Source organism: Anser anser (genome assembly GCF_964211835.1).
Source record: "Anser anser genome assembly, chromosome: 2".
Taxonomy (NCBI): Eukaryota; Metazoa; Chordata; class Aves; order Anseriformes; family Anatidae; genus Anser; species Anser anser.
The window spans coordinates 109,343,478-109,368,486 of NC_139721.1; the positions used below are offsets into that span (position 1 = coordinate 109,343,478).

Here is a 25,009-nt window from a genome sequence, read left to right on the forward strand (position 1 = left end):
GGAGTAAATAATGGTCCACAGCTACACAGTACAAGGCAATTTAGACCAGGACATTGACTAAAAGAAAGAAATTAAACACGCATTCCCACACAGTTCGTTTTTTGCAAAACATTCAGGACTGATGGAAAGCTGTTTATTTAGATTCAGTCTGATGGTGTTCAGTAGATGCCAAAAGACATAAAATCACCAAAACAGAAATGTGAAAATTCATTGCTCTGTAGAATCAGAGTAGGAAAATCAGCAATAGCACCATGAGCATTTTAATGGCACTGGAACCCTGTTCCAGTAGTTATGAGCAGAAGTTCGCATCTCTTGAACACCAACATCATAGAATCATCACAGAATGGTTTGGGTTGGAAGGACCTTGAAGACCATCCAGTTCCAACCCCCTGCCATGGGCAGGGACACCTCCCACCAGACCAGGTTGCCCAAAGCCCCATCCAGCCTGGCCTTGAGCACTTCCAGGGAGGGGTCATCCACAACTACATCTGTCTATCTATCCACACACACACACATACTGTTACCTGTATTACAAACCAGTATATTTATTCTATGTGCATGAACCAAAGTACCTTTTATTTAAAAATATTTTCTGTTCGTAACCAAGAAACCACGAATCACCTCTACTGTTAGTACACAAAGTAGTCTACCTTCTTTCATTTCTTACTGAACAAATCTCACATCTCTCCCCTCCCTTGCAACAAAAGAAAGACCTGACTAAGATTTAAAACTGCTAGGTACATGCCCCGAGCTGCACATCCTCCTCTCCTCTAGAAGCCAACAACCTAGCTGTCCTCTCTCTGTGCTCGCTGCTGGCAGCACTTTCTACACAGAAATGACAAAAAGTAACAGGAGACTCAGGTGTTAGCTTCACACATCTGGAGAACTGCGACTTTGTGGGATGCAGGCATGTGATGTGGTGACAATTCACCACTAGTCAATGTCCTGCTCCTGCTTGCACCCTGCTGGTTGTACTTTATGTCCATTCAGGGGATACCTGTTCCCAAGATCTGGCACTTGGCACCTGATTGCTGTGAAGTGAGCAACACAGCTTGGTGGGAAACTGCAAATCCTGGGATTGCTGAACTTGCCTTGAGTTGCTGCCGTGCTAGGGTTTATCTGCAACATTGCTTTACTTGGTTTTGTTATGCTCAGGCAAATAAAAAGCACCTCCAGATTTATCACGGCTCATCTCAGTTCACTTTAAAGAATGAGGCCTCAATCTGGAGTCCATGTGCCGCAGCACCAGTCACACACACAGCCGTTCTTCCAAACTTGGCAAATGATGGAAGAGAATCAATCTGGAAAGATTTTGGGGAAAAGGGGGGCAGTTCTCTTGTCATTTGTCCAGGTCTCACCACCAATTTATAAAGCATTCTGCTAGCCTTACAGACCATGTCTGTAACAGGATGTTTGCTTACAATGTGCACTAATATTAACTCCGTATGTGTCATATGATGAATCTGTAGGAGGCTGTACTTCCTATGATTTAACATCCCATTACTGTTCACTGTACTGATGATTACTTTTTCTCTGCTGATCTTCAGGCTGACAGCCAGAAGAGATGACAATATCTGCTCATACAGCTAATTGTAGCTATATCACAGGATCTAATGAGCTGTTTGTCCAGGGGTACATAGATGTAAGTGTACTTACATTAAGTGTCTACAGAATATGAAATGTAGCTAGCAACTAACTGCTAATGCCCATATCCAGGTACTAGAATGATGTGTGTCAGCATTAAAGATGATTACCATATGATAATGAAAAATGTATGATAGAAAATATAAAGGATGTGGTAGATAGAGAGTTCAGGATATTTTGTGTAAAATAAGAAAGTGGTTCCTATATAGTCAGAGCATGGATTCAATCATTTTACAAGTGACAATATAAAGCTAGCTTGAACAAGTATCTCTCTGTCAGCCTAAAGGAAGCCTACCTTGACTAGCTGTCATGCTAGTTTCCATGTCATGACAACTCTCTATACATCGAGCAGAAGCATATATAATCACTAAGTATCTCAGAGTAGACCATGGAAGATAAACTGAAACTTTTCTTCCAAGAAAGGCTTCTTTCCACCTGTTAGTTTATACGATGCTTTCTCATTAAATCTTCTATCACAAGGACTAGATTTCTAGATGGCATTCATCCATGCAAAAGGTGTTACTCAAACTGCTGTTAACCCAAGCCCACAGAGGGCCAACTGTGGTGAACATGAAAAGAACAAAGCACAGGAATACCTACCAAATGCAATCAGCACCAGTGTGTAAGTAGTCAATGTATGGAAGGTGATTTTGGTCTCGAGACCAGCATGAGGTAGAAAAGACCATGCCAATATTTAGCCAAGGAATCGTCACTCCTAAAACAGAGATTGAAAATGAGTTTTGAGTAACTGCCATTTCTAATTAAAATACAGTTTGAGGTCATCTTGGTAGAAAAATCTTCTACCTGTCAGCTGACCCTGAAGTTTTAAGTCTTCCTATCAGAGTGAATAATTAACAAAGAGTGATTTATTTAATAAATTCAGCATTTTCCACTACCAGATGTTTACAGTGCCCTTCAACATATTTGTTTTCCAATAGCTGTAAAAAATGTTATTCTTCAGATTATTGACAAAAGCCCATAATTCAAGCTCAATGCCATTGATCAGAGGAGGTTGCTTCATGTTGTCAGGTGTATGTATACATGTGAACATGTATCCTCTTTCCCAGCTGGTGGGGTCCAGGCTCAACATCTGCACAGGTGACTGGATTTTGCTTTCAACTAATGTTTCGACTGGTAAACTTCAATGGCACAGATGCAGCTGGAGCTTGTAACACTCGTGACAATTCATTTAAAAAACCTGCATGCTGCTTTACCCAGCACTCATCTAGGTTTGCAAATAAGAAAGTTGCATGGCTCTGTCTTTCATCACCTTGACAAAAAACAAGAACACCGATGTACTGGCAACAACAGAAAGTGATACTGCAAGCACAACTGGTTCCTCCCAGGTATATGGTCTCAACCGTTCATTAATTCTTAATCTGCACACCTGCTTTCAGTCCTACAAACACCAACTGCTACATATAACTGCCTCTCTACCCGGGCAGCCACCCAACAGAAGGACTGGAAAGAGTGAGAAGGCTTTGATGACTACACAACCACATTTAGAGGGAACTTAGGACTGCTGAAAACGTAGGAAAGAAAGAGCCTTGCTTACCAGGCACAGCACCAAGATGTCGCAGGATGGATCCTGTATTATTAGGAAGGACTGTGAGGTTCCACCCATGCCTGTTCAAGGGGCGACACAGAGGCAGATATATGTCAGTGCCACGTCCCCGCTACCAACGTCCCCAGCACTGCGCTGCCCTGCTGGCCTCGTGCCCCCACCTCTGCTCGTATCAGTGGGGCAGCCAGCACTGACTCTGTGACCTTACCTTGAAAATGGTTCAGATTTCCCCACAGGAAAGCCACTCCCGTGGGTGTTGGTATCTACTTTTCCACAATGCACTGCTACATGGCAATCTTTCTGTTCCACTAACCGCCAATATTCTTGCTGTTGCGAAAGAAAACGGTGACATTTTCAGTTTGTTGAACAAGCTATCTCCCGTTACATTAAAATATAAACCCCAGAAATGACATCAGAAATGTAACTCAACATACAACACTGCTTAAAAATAAGAACATAAATAATTAAAAGTAACAGTGGATTGCAAAGACAGAATTTAGATCTCTTTGTTCCTGTGCTTCATCAGAAAATGAATTAAAACATCTTTCTCTCCCCTCAGTTCATCAACACCTTTATTAAAAATGTTTAGGAAAAAAAATCAAAAGAAATCAGTACCATATATATCTAATAAATTAATTTTCTTCCACACCAGATATCCCACACTGAACTGTGAATGGTAGTGCCTGAACACCAACTATGCTGAACCCGCATGCTCAATCTCTCCCCTATAAAACATTTGCCACCCCTTGTGTTGGTCTCACCTCTACTTCAGCTACTGTAGGCTCCTTTGTGAAGCACATGTTCATGATGTTTCTTGCTGTTCGGTAGAAGGTCGTTAAAGAAACAGACCTACCCTGTGGAAAAAGAAAATATAATGAAAAGTGAAAATAAAAAAAGGTGCCTCCATCTCCCCTGGCTTCACTCTTCTCCTTACATGCTCAATCTCAAATCACAAAGAGAAGGATGTCTTCAGAACACATGTGGATCTAAACTCATTTCTTATTAGGGAAAATATCTCAAATAATAGAGAAATCTTGTCACATGACATCATATTTAATGTCAAAATAATATTGTCAAACCAATCCTTTAGAAGACCAACTGAACATTCAAAGAAAGCCATGTACACTGCTTCGTCCAGCACAGCTCTGCATCTGAAAACTACAGGAGACGGACACACAACTTGGTACTCAACCCTCCCTGAATTTCAGATTCAGATCCAAAGGACCATGTGGCTATGCTTTTACCTACACAGAAGGAGATGAAAAAGACAGAAAATTCACAGAAATGTTCAGCATCAAACCAGTATTGTATGAGATCAAGGGGGTCACAAAAAAATAAAGTTTACTGCAATTACAGTAATCACCTGCACACAAAAACTAGTTATGCCCCATTCAATAAAAGTACAATTTCAAGGAACCAGGACCATTTATTGCAAGGCTGAGAAAAGTAAAATACAGTAAAATTGCCAAATGAGTGCACTCTTTCTTGGCACTACTGCAGGACATAGCCTGTATGAGAGGAGGACCTGACTTGGTTTTCTGTTTGAGCTCTATCTAACTTTCTGGGTACCTGCTTTCATGTGCATCTATAACAGCAGTAGCTCTGGGAGCATCCTCTGAAGACACTGAAGGCAGGAGCACCAGAACCCACTTGCTCCTTTCAGCCAGACGTACCAGTACACCCGTACAGGGACAGACCTATCGCCTTCTCTGCTCCAGGGAAGAGGAGGAGAACTGGGAAGCCACAACCTGTGAGAGCTGGGGGGTGCCAAGCTCATGAACCCCACAGTAGCTGCTGTGGCCACGCTGGTTTACAGGGATCACTGTAGGCCAAGACCAGCATCGCTCTGCAAACACAAGGTTGAAAACATCTCCCGCACCTTACCAGATCTATTGCTCCTTCCTCTAAACCCCAGCGTGTTCACCACTCACCCAACTGAGCAACCACAGGCTTAAACTCCATGTAAATTGACGTTTTATCTCCTGGACTGCTACCTTTTAGGTTTTCCAGTAATGAAACAGATCTGCCAAACTGCCTAAGCCTTTTCTCTTGTTTATTTATGAACTATGCCCAAGAGTAAGATGGGAACAACTGCACAGCAGCCTTTCGCCCAGAGGCCAAGTCTATCACTTTGCCGGGCTCCTATGATTGTGACATCGTCACTTTTTTAATTGAACGCAATGCAATTAGCCGTAGCAAAAGTTTATGAAATGCCCACAGCCTGGGGCCCTCCAGTTCCCATAAACTTCAGAGCTGGATGCTTTGCGATACAATAAGCAATTTCCTTCATCTTTTAATGCCATCATGAATCATTTACTGAAGCAGAGTCTTAAAACAAAAAGTCCCATAAAATGCAGGGCCCGCACCAACAGTTGTCAAACTTGAGCACATACTTCACTGTTCACAAGCTGACAAACACTCTGCAACAGCTTTCTCTCATCCTACAAAGAGAAGGAAGCATGAGGATCGATCTTCCAAGATTAGCTGTGTCTTTCTGTTTTTCAGATATGCAGCAAGCAAGAAAAGAAGAAAAACTCGACAGTTTGGCCCTTCAAAATTGCATTTACTCATTTTTTCCTCAATCAAGAATTTAGTATCTTTTTAGTCTCCTAGAAGTTGTAAAACAAATTTAATGATTGAGGTTTTCTATCATTTTATTTGTTTGCTTGTGTTTTTTTTTTTTTTAAATCTGAGGGATCTCACAAAATTTTCTAATGGGTGTCCAGAAAATAATTTAAAAATGCTGTAGCGGGGCACCTTGACCAGAATGCAGAATTAAGTGCTGAAAAATAAAATAACTTTCTAAATGCCCTCAAAAAATGCTTGAGCAGTTCAGCATCTGTCTTGGGAACTTCAAGCTACTAACCACAGTCTCTGTTGCTGTGACAGAGACACTATATAGAGTATTTTCTCTCACAACATGACAGAGAAAGGATTATGGGACAAGCTTTCCTTTTCCTTTTTTTTTTTTTTCCCCCATGGCCTCTGCATCAGCCTCAAGAACGAACTAGGAGGACCATCAGCAAGCCTGCCTGGTGTATGTCATTCCTGGCCATGGCGTGGAAATGCAAGGAAAGGCACAGAGAAGGATCCTGCAAGACTCCAAACATTACAGGTGTCAAAGCAACCACGGCATGACCTGGCTGAAGTGAGCTCAGCAAGGAGTTTCTCGGCCACTTCCCTGGGAGCGCTGGTAAAACTCGCTTTGATGATTTCTTCTGCCTGTCCCCGCAACAGGCCTGCTTGTAAGCATTCAGGTTGTGCTGTATGGAAACCAGTGCTCTGGTTTTAGTCAGCTCCACTCCAGATTTTTAAAATATTTTCAGAGCTACCAATGGGGAAGAAGAAGTAAGTGAAAATCTTGCAACAGGTAACTCTTTGATGGCTGCAGTCTACTTAACATACTTAGAGACGACATTTTATTAAAGGCAGGCAGAAAAAGCCATACATTTAGGAGGTAAAGAAAGCAAGGGCAGCAGCCTGCAGCATACACCTAAAAGCACAGCAGGCCTTACAGCCTGGCAAGGAGCAACACTGAAAGTAATTTGGGAGCCCTGGCAGAAAATCAGCCAAACACAAAGGAGATTTACTCTAACCTTGACACGCGATATGGTGGTAACTGCTTCTGGAAGACTGGATGTCTCTTTCTAAAAATGCATTCCAGCTCAAGCACATGCTGACTGCAAAAATTACTGTGCAAAATCCTAAATGTATGGTCTCTCTTTATGGTCTGAGGTATAGACTTTATGGTCTAAATTGGACTGCGTCCATATGATTATGATGTTCTCCTCCAGCCCTTGATCTATTGACCTGGACATTTATAGAAGGGTTTTTGTTTTTGTTTTGTTTTTAATTAGAATGAGAAATGTGCTTTAGAAAGGAGCCATTATAATCCCACCATATGCTGAAACTGTAACACGAGGACACGTTCTGATAAAAAAAAAATTAGATTTTCTCAGAAACATGTTAATAGGAAGAGAACACTCCCCCATCCACACACAGACACAGAAGGACACCATCATTCAAGAAAAACAGAGAATGCAGGATTAAAAAGTTTGTTTCATAAAATTCCGTGAAGTACCCTCCACTTGAATCCAAAAGCCAGGCACCATCTCAGCTTGGTCTTACTAGCCAGCCTAGTAACGAATGACTCTCACTGCAAGATTTCTTATTTTTATGCTTTCGGGCTTGCTCTAAGTGCCATAACCACTTGTCAGGCATTTGTCCTTGAGGTTTAACCCCTCAAGTGCTGTGGAAATCGAAGCTCCAGCACCTCTGCTCAGACCAGGCCTCCCGAGGGAGCTGCACGGCAGGAGTCTGGTCCAGGCGAGGAGAGCACCAGCCTGCAGTCTCAGCGATGCTCCTCTCTGGTAATTCCTATGCCATGGAACAGAAATATTACTAAGGTTCGGTTACTGGGTTTTGCTGGACTCAGACAAGGTCTGATGCTTCCAGTACCACCAGTGCTTCTTGTGCAGCAACAGCAACTTGGGGGGAGCTCTCATACTTTTCGGGGGGGGAAAGGCTACCAACCATATCTTGCTTGCCTTTTTTTTTTCCCCTTATTTTCTAAAAGCCTGATTCGGATACTTCACTTAATAAATTACATTTTTGCTTTTTGAGCTACTTTTTTTTATCTTCTAAACCTCAACTTGCGACTTTCACTGGAAAAGTAGAGGCATTCCCCCCTGCTACGCTGGAGGTTGTTCATACAGCAGTCAGAGTAAGTTGTATCAAATTTTTCATTTCACATCATTAAGCACAGTATATTAACCACCGAAATGCCACTTCACTATTCACAAACACCGCTGTCATTAGATATGCTTCTGTCCAATAGGCAGATGGCAAAGAGATTGCTTTTCAAAAGCGAGACTGAGGATGGAGTCCCTGAATAAAAGAAATTCTGGCTGACAAATCGTAATAGGCTGCAAAGAAACCCGAAGAAAGCTTATAAAGCCCAAGTCATGAGCTCACGCAGTCTCTAAATAGCTTAGCAATAAGCCACTTTGGGCTATCTGGCTTCATTTCCCAGTGATGGAAGTGAGATTGGAAAGGGAAGAACGGCGTATTCCTTTCCTGGGCACAGACACTGAATTCTATATTTCTCTCAGAGCTTGGCTTAACAGTTCAGCACAACTCAGAACTGCACTGCGAGCTGCAGTGCCAAGTCCTGCTCAAGGGCAGGAGACTGCCAAATAAAACACAGTGAGAGAGTCAGCATTCTTTTGTAAATGATGTACTTGATATGTAGAGGACTAAGTGTTCATGTGACTGTTAGTGCTGAGCAAAATTTGGCATCGCAGATGAAAATATTGTTTGCATTTCAATTTGCCCTTTCTAAATGTAGTCTATTTCCAGTGATGCTAGCTTTGATGTGAAGTGCTGCTACTACAACAAGAGACTCGCAAGAAGGGGTGAGAAAGCAGAACATTGCTTTAAATGTCACTAGAAAATGAAAGTAAAAATTGTGTCTGCAAGGATAATTGGACAGAGCTATTCAAGGAACCTCTCACAAGGAGGCAGAGGGGGGTAGCCTGGCGCAGTACGTCTCCTTACGACAATAAGGCATTCCAGTTTTTCAGGCACGCCGTGCGAGCCAGGCAGATGAGGCTAAAGCCAGCAGACCGCCCGGATGTAACAGCCCACCAGCTCCCCCCAAAACTGGGTGCAACCTGGACCACAGCTGCGGCAGTTCTGCGCAAGGAAACCAGCAGAGCCCGCCTCGTTACCTTGTATATACACTTGTGTAAGTCGCTAAGAACTCCCTCCTCCTCCTCCTCGTCCTCCTTCGTGGTCTCCTTTTCCTGAGCGAAGAGCCGCCGCCTGCCCGTCTTCAGTGGGACGTCGACCTCTTTTAACTTGTTACGGAAGCCATTTTTGTGAACCACGCCGTTGATGAGTCCGTTTTTGGGCTCAAACCGGGGCAAGGAATGGAACTTGTAGGCATTCTCCGAATGTCCCTCCAAAGGTCCTTTCCTCTTCTCCAAGATTTCCTTTTCCAGCAAGACCTCCTTCTCCAGTTTCTTGTGCTCCTCGGGGGAGAGGGAGTCGTAGGAGAGCAAGTACTGGCAGTAGGCTTCCTGCAGCTTGGCCAGCCTGTCCTGTGCAGTTTTGGGGATGCGCAGCATGTCTGCCAGTTTGTTCCATTTCTTGAGGTCAGTCACTTGCTGCATCCCCCCCATCTCGTTGATCAGCTGGACGAAGCAGGCCAGGTCGAGCTCGCAGCCTCCTGGGGTCCACGTGTGCCAAGCAGCAGAGGGGGGAAAGGGAAACACAGGAACTGGTTAGGAAACCTGCGGATGGCACACGGCAAGCGCTCCTGCTAGCTGGGAACATACGGGACGTGCCACTTGTACAGCCCTGGGTACCTGGGCACCGCAGCAGGACTGTCCCCACCCTGCACGCCTCCCAGGACAGGCGCACTCTGCTGTTTTGCTAACTTAATTTGTTCACAGAATTATCGTACTTTGCTATTTGCAATGGCACTCCCTATGGCTAAATTTGCTCTTCTCGAGTTTCATGCCCATCTCTTCTCAGGGCATCCCCAGCTATCGCCTGACACGTCTTTCCCCTGTATCACCCAGCAGTAGGGGAGACAAGAGTTGTCCAACTCTTAAAAACCCCCACACTCCCACCCTCCCCTCATCTGTCACCAGTCCCACATCTGTTTTATTCAGGAAAGAAGCAAAACAAGTGTCAAGAAAGGTGCTGGCAGTCAAATAGACGAGTATTTATCCTTTCTGGAGGTGAAATATCCATTATCTCATGTCCGAACAACACTTTGAATATAATATGTATTTAAAAGGAGCACAATAACATCATTAATTTCACTACAGGTAGAAAAAAAAATAATTTAAAGATGGGGGAAGGGGGAGGAGGTGCCTTAAAAGAAAGCTGGCAACTGCTACTACATAAAAAGTTCCAGATGCATTCTCCCACTTTGAGGCCATCCATATTTTATATTCCATTACGGTTTTGTATGTTTTAAGATGACTAGCACATTTCACACTCCAGTCAAAAAATAAAAACCGAAGATTATACAAACTTCAGCATAAAAAGCAGCCAAAAGGATGATGAACAATAAAAGAAGTATCATAAATACTCTCAAAGCACAGAAATAAATCATCAGCAGAAAGAGTTAAGAAACTGGCCAAAGACCACCTACAATTCAACAGGGCACTGCTAAAGGAAGAAAGAATTAATACAAAACTGGTGTCAACATTGCTGCCACATTGTCTCTCCTTCTCTTTCTTTTTCTGTGACGAAAGTAGAAAATCATTACGCCATTGCAGTTAGCACTTAGAAAGAAATGCTATTATAAAACAGGAAAGTGCAAGAAGCAGCATTATGGTAAATATTTACTGTTGGATGCACAGCTACAGCATCTGGTAAGGCCCAGCTTTATTGTCTTGCTTGCTTGTGCAAGCAGTATTACCGCCTTAAAACTACACCATGCTGTACCTCAGACACTTCATTGCTGATCCCAGTTTTCAGTCTCCTTCATTTTCCCTCCCATACAACCTTCTTCCCTCTGTTTTCCCCTCTTCCCACTGCTTGTGCCAATCCACCATTTCCAGATGACACTGACAGCAGAGCGAGAGGCTGCCTGCTAATGGTGTCAGCATAGCCCTGGTCAAAGGTGTGGAAAGGGGGGGAAAGGTTTTTGGTTGTGGCCAAAATCACAAGAAAGACCTTGAGAAGTATACGACAAGGCTGTAGGCAGGGCCACAGCATAGCAGGTTTACCTTTTTTTTTTCTTTTTTCTTTTTTCTTTTTTCTTCTAATAGGCTAAATGTTTAAGTCTTTGAGCAAAGAAAAGGTCAACACCATTGGGAAAAAAAAAATTGAAAGGTTTTCCTTCTTTCCTCCTTAATTTTCCCCATATTATAATACTCAAGCTGGCCTCTATTACAGAAAGCACTTTTTTGGTCTAGTGTTACAAATGCACAGTTCACAAATAAACTGAAAGTATAATTTAAGATGGCTTTTTATCCAATTGATGCAGCCCTCTATATGAAGTTGAGTAACACACTCCTAACTTTGAAAGAAGCATGGTTCCGGTTTGATATTATACATGTTCTGCTGTGCAACAAATTGTGCACATCCAGTTTAAAGTCCTAGTTTCAACACAATATTTATGACTTATTTAAGAAATGCAATATTCTCCAGTATAATGGAATGATAGCTCATAATCACTCTGCAATATAAGACCGTAAGTATCACATCATTCAATCAGAGTCCCATATATCTGGCAGATGTTCCATAGGGCCAGCCACAACTATGGTTTACAAAATGGTCTCAATTATAATTCCATTTCACACAGTCATAACTTTTGGAAGCATTTATATCTCATGCTGATGTTTTCCAGGACTGGACTAAGCATGTTGCTTAAACTTTCCTTGAAAGGCTAAAGAAAAAAAAAAAGTTTTAACTCCATTTCTAAAGTGCCGATAGCAAAATGGCTTAAATATGAGACCTGGCACATGTGCAGAAACGGCGTTGTCTTTTTTTTTTTTTAATTGTCTTAGTTTCAGTACGTTAGGAATATTTTTTAATTGCCTATTGAGCAAGCTCATTAAAAAAAAAAATCTTAAATCTTCAGGTATGCGTTTAATACCAAACCTTGGCACTACACAAGTTACTGGCAAAACTCCCACTTACTTCAATGGAAATGTGATTCGGCCCTGAAAGAGGGAATCTGTATGTACGTCTACTTGAATAAGTGTGCATTTATCATCACAGATCATTTTACATCTTTCCTGCCGGAGCCAACAGATTTCTAATCTTTGTACAGTGATGATCTCCAGCTTCTTTTCTCCATTTTGTTTTTAATTTTAAACACAAGATAGGTAGGCAATTAACTGCAGAAAGGATACATAGGATGCAAATTTTATAAGAGATCACTGTTTGCTCCAGTTATATAGCACCCAGCAGAATAGAATCCTTGCCTATTAATTAGGCTCTTAGGTGCTTAAATAATACAAATAATTAACAGTAATGCCATCTTAATGCCGAGTTAAGGTATTTCATTAAAAAGTTAACATTGTTCCAGGAGCGTTAATCGAGCTGTCTTGCACATTTTCTTCTCTCTCTTGCCAATGTAAATTTAATTCATTATTCTTCTCTATTAGCATACAACCATTGCATACATTAGGCATACAAAATGTTCACTTATTGCTGCTTGAGTGATTTTAATTTTCAGATTTCCTTGAATGTTTTTGCATGGTTGTTGCAACAGAGCGCTAACCCTCACCCCTTCTCCTCAAATTCTGTCATTCTCTGTCGAGCCCCTCATTGGTTCACCGTAAACTTTGCAATCTCTTTGTGTGCTTTTATGCATTTTCACTCACTTACCATGTGTAACAAAAAACAAAATTTTAAAATGGGGAGAAAAAGCATTGTGAACAGTTTAAACAAAAAAGTGTGTCCTTTAATCCAACTAGCGTTGATAGCTGCCTCTGATGAGATAATGCCTCAAAGGCAAAATTCTAGCCTCAAGTTGCAACATGCAGATCCTGTGCGATTTGACTCAAAACACTTCAGAAACAAAGGAGAGGGTTAACACAAATTAAAAACAAAAGTTTGTTACTATGTCATGGCTGCAAAGGCAGTTGAGATGGAGGTGGCTCATTCAATAGTTCATTTGTATGCTGCTGTTGTCATGTTTTTATAAACTATTGTCACATTTTTGTCACGTGTCATATTTGACAGCAGACCATAAACCAAGAATTCTGTTAAATAAGTGATTCTCACTCAGGCATTAGCCCTGGCAGACACCTGCTGAGAGAAATAATGAAACCTCCATTTTGCAATCAACCACATTTTACTGCCTATTCTTGACACTTAATGGTTGTTAAATGTCAGCAGGTCACTGCAAATTTGTGATTTTAAGTGCCTGAGTACCCAAATAGAAGTCAGTTTCAAGATGTTTTTCCCCTTGGTTAAATGCTTTTAAAGGAAGGGGGAAAAATATTTGTATTCTTGCTTGGCAGCATCGTAACCTGTTTGGAAAACACCTTTGGTACGGTCCAAGAACATTCCAAGGCAACATTTAAACCAAGACTACCAATATCCATAGCTATACTATTTAATAAAATAAAAAGTAGGGGAAGCAGGAGATCCTTAAATCTGAAGACCACGATGCTGTATAGCATATTTCCCTGGGTAAAATAAAGAGCTAGCAGGAGGAAGGTGGCAATACAAAGCCTCCTGGCGAAGCTCTCCCACAACCTACCTGCATCGTATCTGACCAAAGGGAGAGGTCCGACACTCTGTAGTGTTAATTGAACAGGGGTTCAGTTAAGCATAAAGGCAAACGGAGCATAAAGTTGCATATGGACTCTAACAAGCAGCGGCAAAAGGCCAAGGAAACCACAGCCCTTACCTATGAGTGGGAGTTCGTCCATGGTAATGCCCTGAGATTTGAGGTGCTTCTTGATACAGGCCAGCCGCTGCACGTTGGGTCCCCAGCGCCTGCCTAGCTTGTGTATGTGCTGAATCTGTGTCACAAACCGCATTTCATCATTTAGCTTGCACTCAGGTCTCCAGTCTGGAGGAGGAATCACCCTGCACATCCCATACTTCTCTACCTGAGCTCGGACTGACTCAATGTATATCAGTGGGTCATGAAATTCCTTGGTGGAGGGCCTAAGGATGGGAATCTCCCCCAGCATCCCCCACCCAGACTTACTACTGCCCTTTTCGTGCTTTCCCATTGAGTCTTGTGGCTTGTGCAAGGACTCCGCTTGAGAGGTAGAACGATTTTCACAGGAGGCATTTTCAGTTTTGCCATGTGCTTGTTTCCCTGGCGTACTCTTTCCAGCAGTGGCTCTTTTCGGCCTATTTCTTTCCAAATTCTTCTCTGGCACTTCCTTTTTAAGGTGTCCATTCAGCAAAGGCTTTTCTACAGCTGCCTTTTTGCTTGCAGCTTCTGCCAAGTTGATGGCCCCTTTCATTCTCTTGGTGGGCGACTGTATTTTGTCTATGTGATTTGTCTCTTCCAGCCTCCTCTTTGAATTGCGCAGCCCCTCCCTTAACTGTCTCCCCACCTCCTTAGTGCATGTCTTTTGGTTCAACTTGCCATTGACTTTTACACCATTAACAGCGGTATTGTTAGACTTGGATGCTCCAAGGGATAGCACCTGTTTGCGGGTTTTTGCATTGCTACTTTCTAGTTTCCCTGAGATTGTGTGGTTGACAGGTGAACTGGGTTTGTGGTGATTTAGTTTGGTTTCCTTGACCAGTTCTTTCTTGGCTTTGGTGTATGTGACAGTTCCCTTTGTCACTGTTGCAGTGTACTTCACAGTTTTGGACGGTGAAGGTCTGACTTCTCTCATCTTTTTGGCACTGGCTGCATTTGCACTCGGAGATGACATTCGAGTGATTCCATTGACTTTAGAAACCTACAAAGCCAGGAGTGTCGCCAGGGGAGCAGAAGGAAGGAAACAGAAAACAGAACAGTAAATTAATAATGTTACCACTCTGCCACAGCTTCCCATTTGCTGGATGACCATATTCTGCAGTCCTGACTCCTGGCCCTTTTGTACAATGTTCATACAATGTTTTTCACCCAGACAAGAGGAGAGACAGGGCATTTAGAATAAACAAATAGAAATATATATATTATTATTTTTTCTTTTTTAAAATGAACCAAAAGTCCCCAGAAAGCCAATCTGGCTTTCAGAAGGTACGAAGCCTCCGGCATTAAGAAGGGTTACGTCACTTGCATTACCCTCTTCCTTGTCTACCAGAAAGCATGTTACAGTATCACAAAACACTTGTAGTCTGATCTGCAAACTAATATTTTTATTATCTCCTTTTCCAGCCCTCAGACACATTCCCTCTCCCACCCAACTTCCCTTAAGTGCACACACAATTTACTACTTAGCAGACAAACTAACCAGTGTATACCACCTACTCTAACTGGAACAGGCACATTTTGCAAACACTACACACTTGGATTCAAACAAACCTCCTCTCTATACATATAAAAATAAATACGGAATACATTATGCACCCAAAAGAACAGGACAGCCATGAGGGATCCAGTCTGTCATACATATTAAATCTTGGGAGGCATCTTTTTGCTGATATTAACACAAATACATTAATTAATTAATTTGCTGATATTAATACAAATACAAATTAATGAAATACAAATTTTTAAGAAGATTTTGTTGTGTTTGTTTTGTCTTGGTTGTTGGTTACTGTTTTTTTGTTTGTTTGTTTTGTTTTGTTTTTAAGTTTGATATCTGGGCAGTTTTACTGACACACATTTTGTTATTGCTCACTAATGTGTCATTGCAATTTACAAGTGCTGGACTCCACTGCTTTCTATTAGGCACTTAAACCCAATTATGAAACTAAAATTAGTATTTTAATTATAAGACATGTTAAGCACTGAGAGCAACCCTCACAGAAAGAACCTCTCAGCTTCAAAGGGAACTGTGACAGCTCAGCACCGTCAAAGCAAGCACCATTACTAAGAAAATGAAGTTCAAGTTTAAGCCTCTAGCAAGTTTCAGCACTTAAACAAGTTTAAAGTTTTTTCTCACCTCCCTAAACTACCATGAGTTCAGAAAAATACATCCAAAAATCACAAACATTGATAAACATGCTCAGAGTGAAATCATACATTACAACCACCCCTTATGAACACTCAGGTGAGTACCACCATTTCTGCAAAGTTATTATACCTTCCTGTGGGATTTCACAATACTTGTCAAATCAGCTCCAAATAAAGAACGCAAGAATTGCAATCACTTATAAAGTAGGGATAAATTGTTATAAAACAGGGATAAAATGGAGACTGAGAAGATTGTGCTACGGTCTCACATTAAGTGACTCATGGAAGAGGAACTGCAACCTGGGATTCTGCATACCCAAACATTGCTGTATATACATACATTTACTAGGTACTATTTCTCCTTTGCACTCCAGAAGCTGGAGCTGTAATAATACCCTTTCAAAACCCATCCATATTCTTGTCCTTCACATGCTTTCCAAGATAGAAAAACTTCAGGAAAATCCAGTTAACTGATTACACGAGTTTTTACCCTCAGCTTTCCAAAAGATGTCTATTACCTGGAAAGCAAGCGCTTGCTAACAGAAACGCATTTATCAGTTTCCCTTGAAATTTAGGCAGTACTCTACATTTGAAATGGAGGCCTGGGTTTGACTTTTACAGAGCCCTTTGACGCTGCAGAACAAACGGAGTAGAGATGTGCTGAGACATTGCCTCCTGCCTGCAGCTGTCAGAAGAAGTGTTGAACTCCTCTGGCTTTATAGCGGGAAACATTGATCACAGGGTTGGTCTAGACTAATAGAGAAGAATTGACTGAGGATTGGAAGGGGAAGGTAATCTGGATGACAGTGATTATGAAATGAGTTTTCGATTCTAAGATGTGACAATAGCAGAGAAAGGAAAAAAGACTTAGAAAAACAAAAAACATGGAAAAAAAAACACAAACAATTCCCACTCGAAAAAGAAAATGCACAAAGCATAGACCATTATGCACAAAGCATAGATTGTCATGCCTGGTCACAAAGTTCTCGACCAAATAGAAAGCAAATATCACAGTAAAAATGGAAACAGAGTGACTAAGGGCAACTATAGAGGAACAGCAAAAGCATGTATGGATAAAATCAGAAATGCCAAGGTGCTAAAGCAATTTCGGTTAGCAAGGGGCACAAAATGAAACAAGATTTTACAAATACCTCAATAATACAAAGACAACAAAAGGCAGTAGATCCACTACTACACAAGCAGTAGTGTAGATCAACCACTACGCAGGGAAGGAAAGCAAATGCAACAGTTCAGCTAATGCGTGCTTCTTGTGCGTTAGCCCTCACCAAAAGTACCATTGTGACTTAATACTTACCAGATATGTTAAAAATAAAACACAATAAAAGATCGATTTCAACAAAAGATCTAGGAAGGCAACTACAACAAGCTAAAGTGTACGTAGTTAACTTAGGGCATGTGTCCTGGAGAGAAATGGAGGAGGGCAGGTAGACTCTGCCAACTTCAACCCCTAAAAAGATTCTGGAACCAATCATCAAACAGTTAATTTGTAAACACACAAAACTTACTAAGATAACGGTAGAAACAAACACAAAAAAACACACACAACATACACACTCCACCTCACGGTTTAGCACTTTGAGCTAATTTAACCTTTTTCTGACAGACATCTGGCTGAGCAGGTAAAGGGGCACCTTCGCTTCAGTAGGGCTCCTGTCACCGTCCCAACAAACAGGCTCTGGCGGCACATCCCAGATGTAATTACTGTGAATTGGCTTCACAACAGATTGAAGAAAGTCATCCTCAAGAAAAGGTATTGTTGCCACAGTTCACTGTCATCCTGGGAGGGCGTTTCAGGTGATTTTTGTCAGGGGCCTGTCTCGGCCTCAGTTTTGCAAAGTACTCCCATTAGCAACTTGGATTATCATAAAATTCACCCGTGACGCACACCTGGAAGGGGCTGTAAGCACTCTACTGACTAGCTCAAAATCAAAGGCAATCTTAAAGAATTTATGTCAGAACATTTCTACAGTAAGAGGAAGTGCTATTTTGGAAGGAGAAATCGAATACATGTGGGGGAAGAATAATATCTGGGGAACACAGTGAGCTGCAAAATGCAATGGTGGTAAAAGCATGCCGATCTCTCAGGCCTATTAATGAAAACATCGAAAGCAAGAAGTACAGTATTTCCTGCACAGGGTTGGGCCCAGGATTTACTAATGTAAATTTAGACTGTCTAGAAGAGCATAAAACATTCAGGTATTTAGAAGATATGTTCTTTACTGAAAAGCCAGTAGAGCTGGGCTTATTTAGTCTGAAAGAGATGACTAGGGGAGAACTTTGTAATGGTCTTCTGATGCAAATGCAGATCCTCTGAGAAGAGACAGTAAAAACTATTTTCCATGTATGAAAAGAAGGGTGAAAAAAATGTCTACAAAGATGATATGAGTTGCAACCTGGAATACCTTATAATTAGCTGAAAAGAAAGATGCTGGAAGAAGCTGTTGATGGATATTGCGGAATCTCCTCTACTGGAGGTTTTCAAGAAGATTTCAAGAAGGCCATGGCTATATTACAGTGCTGTTAGGTATGTCATGACAACACCTGAGAGGGAGCTGCCAGGCTGTATGGAGGTGCTTTGTCCAATGACTTTTCTGAAGAAGTTCTTACGAGAAATCTGAAGGGCCATCCAGGGCCAACTCCTTCAGTGAGGTAACGGTGACACAGGGCCTGAGTACAGAGCAGTCATGGAGAAAGTGCTTATGGAGAAAGGTGAGATCCTCAAAACTCATCCCCTCTGAAGGAAAACACACCGTCAGCTTTAAGACGGAACTAAAACTGCCAAGATATGAAACTCCGGAAAACTGAATTTATTAAGAAAACAGCAACTTATCACAACTGTTTAGAGTTGTCAGAATACCTCCACAGAATGAAAGCTTAGATCTCTCAGGGCCAAATCTTGCACTGAATAGGTACATAAGCTTCAGCTATCTAACCTCCTATGCTATATTACAAGCACACTATTTTGAGTTTTGATTCAAACCTAATGAAGTTATTCCAATAACAAACCAGTCCTGAAGTAGAGGAACACTTGTCTTTGAGAGTACCATAATTAATAGAATTGTTTCTGTCTGGTTGCTAAGTAAGGAGACCCTGTAAGAAAGAAACAGTGCTGGAAAGTTCCTCAGACCCATCACCTTTCCAGAGCAGACATAACTCAGTGGTTTTCAAATGCTTCTCCCTCTCCCCTCCCCACATGTCCACAGGTATCTCAAGTGCTTTGAGAGAGGATAACGTAAGGTTTAAGACACAGCAGTACTCTATAGACCAGAACAGACCACGCTTCAAACAGGAATAGGCTGCAACAAACATCTTCCAGCTGGAAACAAATGGAACAAGCAACGTGGCCATAGCCCACCATCAAAGTAACAGGTGGGTTCAGGATTTCACATTGACAAATGCGAAATTCTGGCTGGTCAATAAACACCTACATGTTCCTGGTCTGTACTTGTCTCTGAGGACCCATCAGACGATTGGAACCAAAAGCAACAAGAAATTGTGGTAGCCATTTTCTTACCTTTCTACTGTTGATATGTCTCCCCCCAAACCAAACATACACACACAGAGTCAGCCTAAAAAATTGGCCACACTGCCAGGTGCGCAGGTTCACCAAATGGGGGTCTATGCCACAGCTCCATCCCGAGGCAGTGCTTACACTGAGCACATAAGAAAGAAGTCAATTTAATTCAAATAGTAACAAAGTGATTGACATTAGCCTTAAATGACTGAAAGTCTTGAGCTAAAAGTGAAACTAGGGATATGAATATGAATCTTATTTTTGCTTTTCAGCTATCTGCTCAGTTTTGCTGATATATTTTTGTCTTCAGACCACTCTTTTGACCATTCTCTTCTCCACTTTACTGAACACGTGCCTTGCAAGATGGTATGATAAATTTTAAATTTTGTTGGAATTTTAAAAGCAAATGGGACCAGCACATTGTCTTGCAGAAATTTGTTTGTTGGATTTGAAGTGGTCTACATACACATCTCTGCACAGCACCTAGGATCCATCCTCCAGACACACGCGCACACACACAAACACACACACAAAATAAAGCCAACAAACATTTTGTTAGATAACAGTTAGCCACAGTAATAACAGCAATATTAGCGATACCAACAACAGGTTTGGTCCCAAAATATTTAAGTTACACAACTCATCTTGAATGCATTCATAAAAATACTTTTGTGTTGATATATGAGTTTTGCAGATCTAAATTACCATATTAGGCCAAGAGAGGGCCCCATTGAACTACATTTCCTTTGCCCACAACCCTTTTGAAGAAGAGGATTTGGGAAGATAGCAAGGGAAGAAGAAAGAGAGAGGAAACGTGACAAGTGCAAATGCACACCAGAAAAAGAAAGAAGAAAAAAGAAAATCTCATGTAATTTCTAGTGTTATGCTTTTGTTTTCTCTAAGACTGAACAATACAAAACCACACGTATAAGTAAGCCAGGTAAATGCACATGAACAAGAAGCAAAAACATACTGGAAGGAGAGGATGAACGTGCAGCTGGCACCTGGGGAAGACAACTCTCCTTTTGGAAAATACTGAAGAAGTTAACAAAGACTCCCAACAAGAGCAAGAATTTTACTGATGTCTCAACTCTTACATCTAAGGTTTTGCAGAAAGCTAAGCCACCTTGTCAGGCATAATGCATAGTCCACCTTTAATTAGTTACAGCCACATTCTCATTAAAATTGGTTAGAAGGGACTTTTGTCACTGAGGGGCGCAGAAGAAAAATAATATGTTTAACCTTTCCCTTTTAAAATAAAAATCATCATCTCAACTTAGAGCCCCCTTATTTTCTGAAGCTTGAGGTGTCCATGTAGTGTTGCCACTGGTTATACTGAGTTGTGTTCGTTTTTCTCTCCATTTTTTCACAGCACACACACAAAAAAACAAAAAAAAAACCAAAAAACAAACAAACAAAAAAAAAACCCTACTATTCTATGATACAAAACCCACTTGGACCATGGACAGAATTTTTCTACAGCTGTCTTTTACCCTTCTTAGAACTACCTTCACAAGTGACAGCTGTTGACTTTTACAAGAATTCTAACTATTCACACTTTGATAATACAACTTTAAAGCATTTCACACAAGTGTTCCAGTGAGTTAAAATAATTAAGTATAAATTGTATCTACTATTTGGGAAACTTGTTCAATGAGAAGAGCTCATGGCAGCGCATGTCACAGCAAGGACCACAGGATGTTGGCAGTCACAAGAAAAAGCCAAAAGAAAAGATACAAATGAAGGCAGGCATTCAGGCTCATGACTCAGTAAGCAAAAAATGCCATGGGGGGAATAAAGAATGCAAGTTTACAGAGGTACAGAGAAATATACTGTACATAACCTTCAGAATCTCAGATTTGATTTAAAAGGTAATACAAATCCAATAGAGGCATTTCAGGAGAAACTGAACAACACTAAAGCACAGGGCATGGAAGATTTCCTTGGCAAGAGCACCGCTGTTTTTCTTTTTGCTGTTTTTAATTTCCAAGCCTACGATTGAGAGGTGCCATTTAAGGCCTTGACAGCCCCTAGAAGATGGCAATTCCAGCTCCACTGAAATCCACCCTAGCCTATTTGGAAGAAAAAACCTTTAGATGCCAGCAAATAAAAAACTGTCTGTAAGTGGACTGCTGAGAATTAACCACTGGAAAGAAAAAAAAAAAAACTGTAAGTGCAGCAAGCTTACTGTACTGCCCTTTTCCAGTGCAGGTACTCTGCTAACCCATCTCCAGGCTGAATTAGCTCATGTAAGGTCACAGCTCAGAGAATTTGAAAGGATACTGACTGAGGGTTTTGAAACTCTTTTATAAAAAAACTAATTTGCCAGTTTCTATTTTAGAAGCTCTTTGATCCAACCATCAAAAATAGATGGAGACACATCCTGCCCAAATGCAAGTCATAAATGCTGAAAGATCATTCTACTAAACTTATACCCCCAGATCAAAGTCAGGCTGACACAAACTTCTTGCTGGATTTTTTGCTAGTATTCAACTAGGTAACATGAAAACCTTGCATTTCTCCCTTCCTGGTATGTCCACTGTGAAGGAGACAATATCCAGGAATACTTTCTTTATGCAATTGGCAAGACAAATTTGTCCCAGACTCTGAGGTTTGAATTGCTCACATGCAATACAAGACACCTGAGCATAACATCAGCTTCTCTACAAGGCCAGCCTCTAAGATAACCAAGTGGACCAGCTGTACACAGAAGGAATTCATTTTTGCCATGTGATGCCAGCCTTGGTGCTATCAGCAGAGGCCAACAAGGGTGCCACTCAGAAAGGTTTAATAAATAACGATGTGAACTTTACCCTTTCATAGCTACACACTGGGTAATATAAGGAGTGGATTGTAAAGAGTGCTTTATTGTAATGACCTACTATGCATGTAACACTTTTCTTTTTTCCTTTCTCTCTTTCTCTCTCTCTTTCACTGAAAATTAACTCCCTGCTGTCTCCCGAGCACACTTTTACGGGTTGCCATGTTCCCTCTGTGCCATGCAGTGGAAAATGGAGCTAGCACCTTAAAAGTCTGCGTTTCCCCTGTGTCCACAGTAGAGCATAATTCATTACCTGTTTCCTTAAGTCCTGAGCCGATCTATGAAGAGTGTGGTGGTTGTTAGCGGTGAGCCCTTTCGTAGAGGAGCCAGTGTTTGTAGTAGGATGGTGATTAGCAGCAGCCTGGTCTTTTCGGCTCTCAGCCTTATGTTCACTGTTCTTCTCCTTCCCTGGTGTGGCCTCTTTGCTTTTGTGTTTCTGAGCAGGTTCTTTCTCCTTCGATGATTTGCTGGACCCATTGAAAACTGAGAAGAGGGAAAACCAGACAGAGTATTAAAGAAAGAAAAAAAAGTACACACGAGCCTACATTCTTCATTGAAAACAACCCAACTTTCTTTGCTGTCAGTGTTCAATATTTAGTGAGCATCTTATTATAGCTAAAGTAAAATCAATACAGAAATAGAAACGCTATTTTGCATATTTATCTAAATTAACAGATTTACTAAAGTGAGCTATTTCCTTTGATTATTAGAACATTATCTTCAATACCCAAATTAAAACATACAAGGTATATTACTATTTAGATTGACCTAAATATAGACTTTTCCATTTGATTTTTATTTATGACAGTTTTAATTAACTTTTTGCTGCGGCAGTGAGGAAGTGCTGAACATAACATAAACAGAAAAAGGATTTATTTTTACTTTAACATAAAGAAAGGAAATGTTCCATGAAAAAGCATGTTTTGTTTTCATCAATATCCAAACTGCTGAACCAAACTGACAGCAGCTTGCTTATAGCAGACAAGCTGCAAATAGAAGAAGGTACTTCTGCAAATGAAGGAAAATAATAAAAACTGTTTGGAACATGTCAGATAAAGTAATGTGGGGGGCCCAAGCTGAGCATCCTAGCCTTCTGCTGAAGGGATAAGAAAGCACAGAATAGAAACCACATTTTTTGTGCAATAAATATTGTGTAAAAATGCGTACAAGTCTATCTCAATAAGGTTCATTCCTTTCCCTCTGCTGAATTTAAGAATATACATTGCTTTTTATTGTCAGGGAACACAAAAAGTTGAGATTTTTATCTGTATTTTTTTCAAAAAGTCAATTTTGTCCTTCTGTCTGTTTGTTAATCAAAATATGTTGTAAATATATGTAAGTGCTTCCTGCTCATCAGTGAGGCACATGACAGAGGTCTGTGAGGTTTGTGATCTGACGTCCACAATGGACGAATGCTCTCCTGCCTTCTCTACTCATCTACTCTTGTTCTTCAGCCCTCTCTTTTGACCTGGCTTAGGGAAGGATGTAAGTAAGAAAATTCCTAAATACTCAACGGCACAAAGATCTAAGAATTGTATGTATTACACATGACACACACTATCTGTTTGGGAATATTAACTGAATGAATTAAGTCATTGTTTCCTTGGGAAATGAAAGCCTTATTCAATCAATAAACATGATATGCCTATGATACATTCCTTTTTATCTAAATTGCAAAGATTAGCTGTCTCTACAGATGTCCTGTAGTAGTAGAGGAGTAGTAGCAATAATAGTAGTAATGATAAGCAACCAACAATCCTGCTGGCCCGAGGAGGTGCATCTAAGCCGCTTCTGAGCTGCTAAGGTATGTCAAAGCTGCTTCACCTACCTCCCAACCTTCCCACCGTGCCTCCAAAAATGGAAATTCCAGCAAGCTATCAAAAAAATTGTTATTCAGGTCACTCATCACGTTGGGTTGGTAGTAAGCATTAAAGCAGATGATGTAAAAGAAAATTTGAAATTGTACATTATTCCACCTCCTCCTCTTTCCCTCTCTTCCTGTTGCATAAATTGAGTAGGAAGGAGAGAAATCCCGTCTGCAGCGAAGTCACCGCAAATTCCCCTGTGGCTTTGGCTCTGCCGAGCTCGGGAGCAACTGGCGCTGCCCCAGACAGCCAAGGATTTCTCTGTGATTTCAGTGGAAGTCTCATAACCTCCGTGTCTCATTTCCAGTGATGGAACTGATAATAATTGCCAACCCCTCTCGGGGAGTTCATGACAATACATTTATCCTCCTTTGTAAGGAGTTCTCACATCAGATGGAAGGCAGTACAAATGCACAAAGTGCGACTATTTATTTTTAATAAGATGTAGCACAAACAAATGATGGCAGCTTTGTTAATACGTATTTCATCACTGCAAGCGATATTTTTCTTCAGAGGGAACAAATTGTATATACTGATCTGTTCCTCATACGGAAACGCTAAGTCAGAGAGATTAGTTTTTTGTATTCAGTTGCCACTTTATAACTGAAAATTACTAAAACAGAAAACACAGCCAAAAAGCCAAACTGTGCACTTTTATGGTTCACCAAAAAAAAAAAAAAAACAAACCAAAAAAAAAAAAAACAGCGAACATGAGACAAGGTATATTTTATATGCAACAGCTCATTAATTTTAAGTGTCGTGGGAACCCTGCCAGTTTTACCCTCTGAGTAATTATCCTTTGTCTTAATTTGTAAGATTCTTGAAAGGGGGAAGAGAGAAATGAGAGAAAAAAAAAGTTCGCTCTCACAGGAAAAGCTTAAAAAGCTTAAACCCTGAGAACACAACAAAAAGGGTGAGACATCGATGCAAAACGGTCCTGGCTATGCTGTCTCTAGTTATAGATGGTATCGGTTTCTAAAAAAAAAAAAAAAAATCAGTATTTCTTGCTTCAAAC

The 25,009-nt window shown here is 41.0% G+C and overlaps 1 protein-coding gene across 1 annotated transcript in view; it reads right to left on the bottom strand.

Annotated features, from left to right (window-relative positions):
• Positions 1-25,009, bottom strand: part of JARID2 (jumonji and AT-rich interaction domain containing 2) — a 211,172-nt gene that overhangs the window by 13,066 nt on the left and 173,097 nt on the right. The window contains exons 6-12 of the mRNA XM_083827018.1: positions 22,383-22,612; positions 13,593-14,610; positions 8,938-9,437; positions 3,970-4,062; positions 3,417-3,535; positions 3,200-3,270; positions 2,245-2,359 (exon numbers count right to left, since the gene is read on the bottom strand). Coding sequence (XP_083683144.1) covers positions 2,245-2,359; positions 3,200-3,270; positions 3,417-3,535; positions 3,970-4,062; positions 8,938-9,437; positions 13,593-14,610; positions 22,383-22,612 — 2,146 coding nt within the window. The remainder of the gene's footprint in view (positions 1-2,244; positions 2,360-3,199; positions 3,271-3,416; positions 3,536-3,969; positions 4,063-8,937; positions 9,438-13,592; positions 14,611-22,382; positions 22,613-25,009) is intronic.